The 13,354-nt window shown below is 39.1% G+C and overlaps 1 protein-coding gene across 5 annotated transcripts in view; it reads left to right on the top strand.

Moving 5' to 3' along the window:
• Nucleotides 1-10,359: 10,359 nt before the first annotated feature.
• Nucleotides 10,360-13,354, top strand: part of cdc42bpab (CDC42 binding protein kinase alpha (DMPK-like) b) — an 83,008-nt gene continuing 80,013 nt past the window's right edge. For 3 of the 5 annotated variants that reach the window (XM_055232105.1, XM_055232107.1, XM_033991472.2), the window contains exons 1-2: nt 10,390-11,139; nt 11,217-11,520. In XM_055232105.1, the coding sequence (XP_055088080.1) occupies nt 11,343-11,520 (178 nt within the window). In that variant the 5' untranslated portion in view covers nt 10,390-11,139; nt 11,217-11,342. Of the gene's footprint in view, nt 11,140-11,216; nt 11,521-13,354 lie in introns of all 5 variants that reach the window. The other 2 variants (XM_055232104.1, XM_055232106.1) reach the window with 1 other exon arrangement.

Below are 13,354 nucleotides of genomic sequence, written 5' to 3' on the forward strand. Positions count from 1 at the left end.
ATCTTACATGGGGCTTAATAGAGTAAACAAAACATGTGGATTTGTGTATTCCATATTTAAGCCAGTGTTATGTGTCCATTTCTGATGGTCTCCATTTTGCACGACGCTCTTTTATGCACAAGAGCACTGCGTTATTAGGACTACATCTTTAACCAGCTGACAGTCATAATTGCATTTCAAAAGCTGCATTTACAGGCCATTAACAGTCGTCGCATGAACAGATTTCAGTTTCAGTGTTCCCATACAGTGACCATGAAATATAGTCGCTGTTTCACAAACATCATCATTACACTGTGCAACAGACTCATAACAGTAGCAATGGTGGAAAGTGGAATATAGCAACTTATGACAACCTGCAATAACTGGAAACTAAAACAACAGCAAGATGTCAGTGTTTTATTTGCAAGTTTTGGCAGTAGCCATTAATGTGGTATGTATTAAATATGTATATTGAAGTGCATGTTGTTACTATTTAAACATAGACCATTTTAATAAGAAGAAACCATGTGTTTATACCAAAGGATGCAGACATGGCATTAATTGGCATGATTTTGAAAATGTATTGGGCCTCATCACCAGACAGGTTAAGTCTGCATTAAAGGTTGTCTTCTAATATGAGTTAATGTGTCTTTGGTGCACTCTAGTCTAGTCTGATTATTTCATCTGCAGAAATGGTCCAGTCTAGTTTAATTAAACTGGCTGTGGAGAGGGTCTGGCAGTCATCTGTCATCTGCTCTTCCTGTGAGCCCCTCGAGTCTGTCTGACATCTCAGAGCAAACAGTCCCAATACACAAGCTCAGACCACTGCTTCTAATGTTTGTGTGACAAAAAAGGCAAGGCAAATCCTCACAATGGAATCAGATAATCACCACCCTGTGAAGAGCTTGCCCCAATCCACATCTCAAGCCCCTCCTCTCCCCACCTACTCCTACAGACCTGGATTAACTGTCTGTTTGGCTAATAATTTTAATCTGCTGGACAATGATTTGGAATAAACATCTAATGAGTGTGTCCTTATGCAAGACTGGACTGGACTCTTAGACACTGGGAGACCACAGGGGTGTGTAGCGACACAGACCCTAACCCTGTGCCCAGACTGACATTATGTGGTGGAATGTGCGGCTCGGTGTGGGACAGAGGGCAGAGCAGAGCAGGTTCACAGGGTCAGGACGCTGTCTGGGGCACATGTGCACGTTAGAACAATGAGGCAATCCACAAAAAGACAATGCAGCTTCATACTGTACAGGCTGCACTCTCAAGAATACATAAGACTGACTGCTGTAATAACTGATCAAATAAATATTAATACATAGGCATTAACACGCCATGTGTTTGGTCTGATAAGGTTCCAGTGCATATCACTTCACACCTTAGGCACATTTTAGGCTAATGTATTACTATATAAGCATGCATCTGTAGAATGCACATTTATGTCTACATTTATATACTGAGAGACATATTTTTTTAATATACTTTTTGGAGAATTGTGTTATTTTTTATTTAAAAAAAATATAACAATGCTCACTAATTAGCAAGTTGCACCAATTAAGACTCTTAATTAAGACTCTTAATAAATTTATAGTCAGAAAAACACAAGGAGTAGAGCTCGTAGAGTAGACCCATGCCACACCAAATGTATTCTTTAGGTGAAGATGCTTTTGGTTACAGTATGTTAAACCACAGCATTGCCAGAGCATTTAAAAACGGCGGTTACTTATTTGTGACATGACCGTGTCTGTCGCGCCACAGCGCACTGTCTAGTCTCACTGAACCTTGAACTACATATGGCCCATATTACAACCCCTAATTCGCGAAAGAAAGTTGTTCCGTGTGTGACATTTCTCAGTGTCTTTCTTCCTTCCCAATGCCAATCAAAGCCAACTCCGCTAGTTCAAAGTGCATGTGATGCTACAAGGTGCTATTTCTTTTCAACCAAGAGCCTGTACAAGGTCTACAATCAACAAGGCAGGTGTTAATTATCATCCAAATCATTTGCATTCAAAAGCGCCCCAATTTAGAGCTCATTCCCTTCCATTTGTGAAACATGGAATCACCTTGCTCTGTTTGCAAAAGCCTCGATTCAAACCTATATGCGAATATTGTCAGGCAGCAAGACGAAAGTATAAAACTACCATCGCGCCAAAAGGACGTGTAGTGCGACGCCTGCGTAAAAAGCCAATATTGGTCTAATGTTGGAGGCCACACGTCTCCATTATGCACTTCCTGATCCTGCATTAGCTTTATGTCAAATATTTGCGCGCTCTGCTGTAGTTTGCAATATAAAGGGCCTTTACGCACGGCAGACACAAGGCACACACGCACCAAGAGACACTGCACCAACAGAATCCAATAATCATCATGTAGAAAGCGCCAGACCAGCGCGAAGAGCTACAGTGACTGGTAAATGCGCTGCACCTGCCTGGGAGAGGGCTGTCTAATTGCATTTGACGAGCAATCAGTGCGTATAGACAGAGTTTAATTCAGTATGATTTGACAAATGGGATCAGACGTGATTTAAAGACGCTGACAAAGAAATGTCCGGGTTAACTTTAAAATTATCAACGTGGGACTATAACCAATTAAATCTTTATTTATGTTGCAACCAGCCTGCTGCTGGGAAGTCTATATAAATTACACCCTAGTCTAGCCTCGTATAACCAGACGCTCGTCCTCTAGAGCTGCGAGGATGGCTGTGGCTTGTCGGTCCATTGTAGTGGAGCAGTATGAACACAAGAGGGAGACACTATTACACTAACTACTACCCAATATAAACCCAGAATACTGTGAGGTATATTTCCTATTTTCCTATATGTCCTCAGATGAATTATGTCCAAGCTTTCTTTTGAGAGTACACTGAAAACAATTTAAAACCCTGCAGGAAAATGAAAGATGCAGCAAACTGTGGCTAACTACATATGACCAAAACTGATTTGGGACATAATTAATTTCATTAGATAAATTAAAGGCAGACTCCACCTGCACACATACACTGCAAGACTGAGGTTAGAATAAGAACCATTACCCCCAATGTCTGAGAAATACTAATTTCAGCGGTACCTTATTAAATAACGATTAATAATAATATAATATAAAATTATAATTATGCATGTAACTGTATTACTGCAGTTATTACCCAAGTGAGTACTTGGATTTAAAAATAATACTTAATTTCTTTGCATTCTTTAGTGCATAAAATCAGGAGTATTCCATGTCGATATTCTGATTACTCAGGTTTATTAGGACTGGAACAGAAATAGCAATGGTGAGCTATTTCTCCATTTTAATAATAACACAATGGACATAATTAAATCTGAGATTATTTTTAGTAGATTAGAGTAGTGTGTTAGAAAAATAAAATGTTATAATTAATCATAAATCTAAACATAATTGAGTAAAATGAATAAATAAACCACAAAATCCCTACACAAATACATTATATTCTACCACATGTATTTAGGGAATGACTTTGCTTTGGCCTCCTCCCCACCCCCTCCTGCCCCATTACCTCTTTAGGTGCTTACTTCAAACAGCCTGATGGGGCAGTGTATGGTCCTGAGGTAAATGGTTTGAGAATGGTTCCTCTGATGTTCTGTCCACTCAACAGCCCATCCACAGCAGACGTACAGCTCTGAGGGGCTCTTTGAACTCCCCCTTTTAACCTATAGACATTTAAAATATGAAAATGTAATGACGACTAATGAGGATTAGGTGAGAATGTAAAACTGATGGGTAATCAGTGTAATCCAATGAACTAAACAGCCAGGAGGCAGATCAAAAACTCACAACTCTGAAGGATAATTTGTTATTTGTTTTGTGAAATTTGATTTTAAACTAAAATGGCAGAACATTTGTGAGAATTGTGAAGGGAAGTACATTTGTTTTAAATTTTAACATTTATATTGAGTTTTTTAAGAAACATGTAAACAGATATAGTGTCTTAATCACAATTTTATGATATTTGAGTTATCATTAAAAACTATAGCCTATAATATACAATCAGATTCTACAATGGCAAAAGTTGGAAATAAATGGAAAATGTTGCTTAATCATATCTGAACTAATTTGTAGGCTTCAGAGTGGAAGTCTCTTAAAATTAAAGAGAAATAAAAAATTTTATGCCATCAATGTCCATAACTGAAAGCTGATGTATTAATTACACAATTTAACTTTTATCCCAAAATAATGTCCTTTCTCTTTTGAAGTCAAATGTTTTCACACAGCAGATCTAAAACACAAGGAGGGTCTTTTAGCCATAGCACCAGTTACAACTCCAGAAATACATCGCTGACAAACAGGTCTTCCAAATAATCAAGTCAATTTTTTGTCTCATGGCAATAACGATAATTGATAAATTATAATAAAATATATTTGATATATATGTATATATGAATTATTCTTACATGACAATGTAAGACAACTCATCTTTACAAAGTTGAACATCTATGGTAACTAGAGCTGACAGATGAAGCAGTGGACCGTGCACCAAATCAACAGAATTCTCTCTATACTCCTGTTTAATCTCACAGGCTGTTTCTGACTAAAGAAATGGTTTGAATTATAGTGTTGCTAAAAATCTGAGAAAAATGTTTTTAGCACGCAAAATTGTTTTGACTCTGCACAAAGTCATTTTATAGACTACTAGACAAAAAGATTTAACATAAAACCCTTATTGGGAGACTGATGGGTAAGAAATCAAATACAATTGTTATTCATAACTATAATAATAATAATAATAATAATACAAAAATAAATACATAATAATAATAATAATAATAATGTAAGTTATGTGCTGTGTATTATAAATGCAAACCAGCAGCTTTGAAGTGGACTCTTTGAACTGGACACTGTAATGAAGGACTTAACATTTACATTAAGAGTAAATGTCTGACTCTGACTGATTGTCCATCAAACAAGTAAACAATAAACAAATCCCTAAACACTCACATAATTAGATGCATTTTCTCTTTCATATACAGTTTTAGCACTGTGTCTTTAAACTTGATCTTTAGATAAGATTGTGAATTGTGCGCTTTGTGGACAATTTTCTGTGCCACAGAGGGAATTAAACAGATGAATTTGAAAATTATTATTACTTTTTTTTGAGTACTTACAAGCAATGTTCCCTCTAATTTTTCACGAGTCTGAGCAAACACACAAACTCCCTGAGCGGTCCCATGGATCACTGTGAGTGACATCAGACGTGTGCACTGTGGTCATGCTGCATCACATCCATCCAAGTTAAATGGTTTATTAAAAGAATCAAATTACCATATTTACATTTCTGTTATAAGACTTTTAATTAAGTGCTTTAGCCACTTAAACAATGAAAATGACAAAAATCTTGCTCATGACATGTGTAGTATGCTAATGCTATTGGAAGTATCAATATTTAATTTTAACTATGGCAAAACATGAGCTTCCAACCAAACCAAGACAACTGTAAACTCCAATGTTGAAAACACAATTAACATTTTTATGATAAAGCTCTGACTTGTATTATGAGTATAAGCCATTGTGTGAAGCTTTTGCTTTGCACTGAGTGAGATTGTCCTACTGTGTCAGGGAGACAGTCCGTTAACTCTTTTTCAGTATATGACACGATCATTTGATTTTTACAACTCATAAACTAGTGACAGTATCAACGACCAATACACACTGAGAGGAATCTGTATCTGCACACCCAGCTGCTCTATTACTGTACATTTATATATCATATCAAAACACAATATAAAATGTATATTTGTATATAAAATATAGTCAAAACAAGTGGTATGGGTCAAAATAAATATATATTTACAAACCACACACTACAAACAGTGAACAAACACACACACTTCAAAATGTGAACAAACACACAAACTAAGTGTGACTGTCATTCTACAGTGGCTCAGTGGTTAGAGGTTGGAGGATCGAGTCCCGCTCGGACCAACTTCTGTCATTGTGTCCTTAGGCAAGTGGTGTGTGTGTGGGGTCAAGTCAATAGCAGAATAATCCACGCTTACCGATCAGGAACAGCATCCAGTCCATCAGCACATAAGGTCCTCTACTCCTGAGTCCACCATGAGATCTTCACTCGGTTCCACGAACCGCTCCGGGTCCGAGATGCCTCTAGTTTAATTTGTACAAACATCCAGTGTCCTCGGTCGCGTACTTTCCTTCGTCTTGTTTAAAACGCAAAACTGCTACAAAACAGTGCGTAACAGTGCGCCCGAGGGCGGGCCGTCGGAACGTTAAGGGGTTAAACACTTAGCATCATTAGCATCATTAGCATCATTAGCATCATTAGCGAGTCTTCACTCCACATCGGCTAAAACTCTGGGAGCGGCCCATGAGGAGCCTGTCAATGACGTTGATAACAAATACGTATGTGAATCACATAATTGGCTGGAGCAGCTCGTCCCCGGTCACACTCACTGACTCACATTGAAAAATAGCGCAGAATGAATTTTGTGTGTTTATTTCATTTTCAATTCCGGTTCCGGTTTTTGTGCGCAGCACAGATTTTCTGTGCGCGGAAACCGTGTCAGCAGTGCGCAATTGCGCACGCGCGCAGCTTGGAGGGAACAGTGGTTACAAGTTACTTTACTCAGCGTTGTGTAATATGACTGCACATATTGTTTTTTCTCCATTTTTGTATCAGTTTAACATCTTTGCAATACTGTACTGAATTTTGAGAAATACTGATATTTTTTATCTATTACTAAGGTCAATTTTAATCTTAATTTGAGAATAGTAATAAACAGAATCAAAGAGCAAATTACTATTATAACCTAACCCTAGCCATTTTTAAAAAATCAGTTTAATCTGAAATTATTTGCAGGTTTTATATTTTTACTTTGTAGATGTATAATAATGCATTGGATTTGTATATCACCTTTCAATACACCTGCATTACAGTGAATTATTTATTCACTTCACACTCTGTAGTGATAAGCCGCAACTGCCCTGGGGTAGAATGATAGAAGCGAGGCTGCCAATCTGTGCCATCGGTCCTTCCAACCACCACCTACACATACACACCACAACACACTAGACTAGACTACAGTTAAATAATCAACAACATATTGAGTTAGCCATACTTACCGGTACTATTAGAAAACACAGCAACAACCATTTTCAGTTTTCCATCATCTTTTTTACCTGAAGTTGGGTTTAGTGACTGATTTGAATGACACATGACTCTACTGAATACTTCTCAACCCTCTTACCACCCTCCAGGGAGAGCTGCAAAGGTGTCTCTGGTGACAGTTGGGCTTGGTCCTCTCAAAGCTCCTGAGATGCTTTAGTCTGATCTGTAACATCAGACATAATAATAAAAGATTTCAAATGGGCAACTGTTAAGGTGGGTTGGTTTAATAAGAATAAGAATAATACCTTACACTTGTTATAGTCAATATTCATACATTCTGTACTTGGTGGTGATAAGCTACTATTGTATCCAGAGCTGCCCTGGGTTAGAATGATGGAAGCGAGGCTGCCAATCTGCGCCATCAGCTCCTTGGACCACCACCCATCACTCCAACACACATCACATTCATACTAAACAATGCCACCCACGTACAAAGTACGAGCACATCACTCCTGTACCCAGGTCTCTGCACTGGCTTCCTGTAGCTCAAAGAATAGACTTTAAAGCAGCTCTGCTTGTCTGTAAGTCTCTCCATGGCCTAGGTTCAAAGTGCATCTCTGAAATGTTAGTGCCATATGAACCATCTCGCACTTTGAGGACTTCAGGGACCGGCCTCCTGCTGGTGCCCAGAGTCAGGACTAAACATGGGGAATCAGTGTTTCACTTTTATGCAGCTAAAACCTGGAACATTCTTCCTGAGGATGTGAGACAGGCCTCTGCTTTGACAATGTTTAAATCCAGGCTCAAAACAGTTCTGTTTAGAGGTGCATATGACTGAAACGTTTTTATTCTGCACTCTTCTGTTTTAATGTTAATTTTATGATGATTATTTGTGATTATTTATGTTTTTATTTGTGTGATTTTAAAGTCTTTCTTATTCTGTAAAGCACTTTGAATTATTTTGTGTACGAATTGTGCAATACAAATAAATTTGCCTTGCCTAAGGGCACAACGGCAAAAATCCTCCAACCTTTGGGCAGTGAGGGACCAGTGCTCTAAACACTTAACCACCGTAACCCCTCTTTAATTCTATGTTTCATTGTGGGAGTGCTTAACAATTTAATTTTAGGTTAGTTGAATAATTAGCATATAAAAATGTGACCACTTATGACAAGTAGAGGGCGCCATTCCATAAAATATAGCCACTGAACTAACCCTCGGCAGAGCTGCAGACTGACTAATAGCTCAAAATCATGTTACTTGTTTAGTTGTTAGATGACGTATTACTACAGCGTAAGATCTTAGGGTAAGATATTAGTCAAGTAGAAGTCAAATAACAACACGTAGTTGAGGAATAGTAAAATAATTAGATTAAAATAGTAATCATTTGGCTATTGGATACATGGTTTGATGAACAAAATTCACTCAATAGTCTTACTGGGCCACCGAAGAGGACCAGGTGTTGGTGGTACAGACTTTCTTCTTCTCGACCATCCTGCTTTAGAAAACACAATAAAAAGAAAAGCATTAGCTATGTAACAGATATTTGTAAATATCTTCCTGAGCAATCTGTGTTTTAGTGTCGATCCATAGCTGTCAGACTGTGTTCCTGATACTCTGTTACACGTAGACAGAAAGTACAAAAAGGAAGTGTCATGTGGCTCTGGAAAATTAAAATAGAATTAACGCTAGAATAGTACTGATTAGGCTACACGATTATTAGGTTATAAAGATTGGCCTACCCACGCACACCTGGCCAGAATTTGGATAGTTCCTCTTGCTATTCCTATTTCATGAATATCTGATTAAGTTGCGTCACTTTACAACACAATTTGTCATTTAGGCAAAAAATGAAAACAAAAACAAAACCTTTGTCCAAAAGTTAAAGTGTAAAGAGTTTATTTTCCACCAACTAAAATTCCTTCTAATAGCCTAGTAGTAGCTATTTTAACGTGTTTTAATGAGTAATCATTCTATTAGAGGTAACAACATAACTTCTGCCTGTTCTGGCTATTGTACCCATCCTTGGTTCCAAACCATATAGTCTTACTATAATCAGTGATGATTGTTATGTCTAGTTAGTGAAATCATATAGGCACTATGTTTAAAACAAAAAGGCCCACCTCTGCGCATAGTTTCACTTCAACTCAAACTCTAGTGTTTTCTAAGCACTTAAAGCAACACCTGTCTTTCTCCTTTAAGTCCCGAGAAAAGTCCTCCTCCTTCCCACACCAGGGCACCAGCAGCGGTCCGGCCTGATCACAGACTGCCCGCAGTTTCCATTCACAACACTGTCTCAGCCCCCACCGCCGCTCGCGCCGCTCCGTGTAGCAGATGCTGTGACGGGCGCCATGATGATGAGCTGGGATTTTGCCCGCAGCATTCACCAGAGACTCTACAAAAAGCGGAGATAACTGAGTCACACAGAGCGCAACAGTGCCGGGATAACAAAGATGGCGGAGCAGCGACAGCGCATGCGTAAAGAAATGGGAAAAGAGGAACATGGATATAAAATGAGCTATAAAAAAAAGAATCAGTCACACTTATTTGAGAAAAAAAAAGTCCCAATCACAGATGTAGACTATACCATTACTACATATTATTATATTATTATTATTACATATTACTGTTTTCTTATATACCTACATTACATAACTCACACGGCCCCAATAAAATGTGGTTGGAAATAATCCAAATTTGCTGAACAGATTTCAGTAATAAAGTAGCCAAATTTTACACAACACTCCAAGGTAGTCTGGAAATGTATTAGCATGGATAAAAACAAAACAAAACAAAACTATATGTAGGTCTGGCATGTAAACTTCTCACTTACCATGAGCTTTGGAGATACAAGAAAGGATTCAGCGAGACCGACCTACAATTATTTTTTGTCCAGTGGCCACACATCAAACCTATAGGCCCATCTGTACACTATACTTTATTTTTAGTTGAAAACAGGCCACCCTCAAGATGCTGGTTGCTGACCTATGAAATAATATTACACTTATTCTGGGTTAAGTGCATAATAACCCATAACCCATCTATTAAAAGCAGTATCTATGCATTTTGTAAATTATCTACAACTTGTGGTAATAACTGGTGTAATTATATATTTTAGGGTTTTTAAAATAATGTGTAACTGTTTTACTGGTCATGTTTTCTCATTAGCATTTTACCCAGGCTATTCATTCATATTTTTTCATTCCTTGTCCCATAATCCATCGCATGTAGTTGCTGCCAGTCCGCTCTCCCCTGTTATCTCTCCTTATGCAGAGTCTCTGTATCCAGGCTGCTGGTGGCTTGACTGCAAAGACGGCAAGAAGCGTCCGACCGGCGGGGGAGGAAGCAATGCGAAGAGAGGACACGGGGAATTTAGGCTGTGTCCCGTATTCGGAATAAGCCAGAAGACTGAAAAAAGCAGCCTTCCCCTTCACGTTTAACGAGCTCCTGTGTAACCTTCGCGAATAACCCGCATTTTCACGGGTTCATTTTGAAACTATCCTCCAAACTCCACACAGTCGGTTTGTGAACGAGAATGGGATTTAAAAAGCAGTGAGTTGGGGAAACAAGGATATATTTTTCCACTTGGATGTCGGGAACTGTGTAAGCCAGTGGAAGAGGGCATTTTTTCCGGACAGGTTTGCAGTTACACGGCAATTCCGATGCAAAAAGAAGCAATAATGTTTTTAAGAGACGGTTAAAAGTGACGTTTAATGCTGCCTCGCTGTTGGTTAGCTTCATTGCTAAAGCTAGCAGGCTGCTAACTAAGCCTGTGTCGCCCTTCATTCCTGGAGCAGAGGAGGGGCGCTGGGGCTTTGTAAGCATTGCAGATCTGCCCTGCATTTTTTCGGCTCGCTGCAAGAATGGAAAACGCCACATATTCGCTAAAACAACTCAGGGGGCTTTGTTGAAACGCGTTGAATTGTCTTTTTAGGACTATTTCCACTTGGGAAACAGCGAAAAACTGCCAAGCAAACGCCACAAAAACCCAACCGGCCCAGGGCAGCTCGGGCGATGGCCACTTCTTTTCGGGGGTAACAAAATGGGAAAGTGTCGTAGTTCTCTTCAATGTAAGAACAATAACGCAAATGCAATGTGGAATTAGCTGCGGCTTGTCCAAACTTTTTTCTTTCCTTTTATTTTCCAGGACAAGTTGAGGGAGCTTGAACGCGCAGGCCACTCTACCCTAACTACAAGGCCGAGGAGCAAGTTATATCGGCCATTCCCAACTCCTTTTTTATTGCTAATCTTTTTATAATAAGCGGGAATAATAATGTCTGGAGAGGTGCGTTTGAAGAAGTTGGAGAAGCTCATTTTGGACGGGCCAGTTCAGTCCATTGGCCAGTGCCTCAGTGTTGAAACATTGCTGGATATCCTGGTATGCCTGTACGATGAATGCAACAACTCCCCACTCAGAAGAGAGAAGAATATAATTGAGTTTTTGGATTGGGGTAAGATTAAATCACCTTATTTGGCTGTTTTGATCTTGTATTTTACTGTAAAAGCGTATTATGATGATTGGAAGTGGTAGCCCTCCTCCCTTTTCCCAAACACATTCCTTTTATAGTAGCAATAGGGCTCACTTAAGCTTGCTCTCTTGTCAAGCCTTCCTAAAAGCTATATAATGAAAGTAGAGTACTATTTTTGTTTTATATGTTATGGAAAACATCACACAGGTAGACAGGAGGACAATTTAATAGGTGACACAGTTGACCAGATATACAGGACATAACAGCAGTAAAGGGAAGCTTAGACAGACCCTTTCAAAGTTTGATTAGAAGCCAGGAAAGCTCTCAGAAACATGTCTTGCTTCCATTTGAGTCCACACGCTTCTCACTAACACGACATTCTGCCTATCCTTTCAGGCCTGCTTTGAATACCTCAGTTTGTTTTCCCTGTCATGGGTGTGTGTAGGTTAAAAGGCTTGTTGATAACCTAGCTTAGCCACCTTATCTGATAGTCATGAAATGAAAGTTGAGACAAAGATTCAATCTCAAAATTTGATTAGGTTATAACTAGGAACTTCTGCTGCTTTGTTGAAAAGCAAAAGGTAAGGTGAAAGAGGTGAAAGAAGTACACACTCACAAATACACACAACAGCTCTATCACTGGCGCAACTGCAAGCGCCTGTGACATCCAGGGTTTGGTTTGTGCATGAAGCAGGAATGTGAACAACTCACCTTTTTCCCCCTGATCTGACGCAGAGGCCCACAGCTTGCTGCCGGAGCATGCCTGCCCGGCCTGGTTGTCTTTTTAAAACCCACAGAGGAGACAAGTATTGAGGCGAATTAATAATAGAGCGGAATATGAAACAGGGAAAAGTATGCAAGTGTGCCAAGGCATTCTTAGGTAACAGTTTTTGACTGAAGTTTAATCTTTAATATTAATACATGTCTGTTTATCTATTCAGCCCTACCTCTTTAATCTTGGCTGTCACTCCTTGGGAACTAGTTGGTGCCTGAAGTTGTTTGTTCTTGCATCTGTCCCATTGATCCGTCACAACAGAGTTAGTCACGTTGTCTTGTTATTGTGGACTATAAATGATGAAACTTGAGTAATGTTCAATTTTCATTGTATTCGACCCAAAATACCCTCCTTGGTTTAAGTTGCAATGACAGCTTTGCAGAATCTATCTTCCTTTTTGTAGTGATTTTCTTGTTCCCAATATTACTTCAGTTTTGTGCATTAATCATTCAGTCCTCAGTCACCGTTGCTGGTGGTACAGACATAACTATAGACAGTGGCCACAGCCACAGTGGCTAAATGACTTAATCATAACTGCAACTACAAATGTGTCTTACTTTGACCTTCAGCATGTTCAAAACACAGTTCACACAGGTAAGCAGGATGAAGTGTTTTGCACAAGGATAGGAAAAGTATGAGTTTGCAAAAGTGGGATTTGAACACCTGACCTTCCAGTTCCAACAGAAATCCTTAGTTTTTTTTCATTCACATTCTAATACATTACTCCTTTTTAGCATGTGACCATCTTTATGAAATCAAACTTTCTGAACGAGCTTGCCCAGCTGACACAAGGGTACTTAAGTAGGCTCACTGTTTTGGCCCATTGATTCAACATAGATAGACTTTACCAAAAACAGTATTGTGCAGCATGTCTTCCAGTAGTCATCCTTTTGGCATCCATGGCAGTAAAACACTCAAATGGTGTTAGCGTTTGGCTGTGGCTAAGTGCCCAGGCAGCACCATCTGGACCACCTTGTAAAACGTGCCAAAGTGGACCATGCCTCACTCAGCTCCTGGAGGGGACTGGATTTAGTGCCTTTT

Source organism: Periophthalmus magnuspinnatus, chromosome 24 (assembly GCF_009829125.3).
Source record: "Periophthalmus magnuspinnatus isolate fPerMag1 chromosome 24, fPerMag1.2.pri, whole genome shotgun sequence".
Classification (NCBI taxonomy): Eukaryota; Metazoa; Chordata; class Actinopteri; order Gobiiformes; family Gobiidae; genus Periophthalmus; species Periophthalmus magnuspinnatus.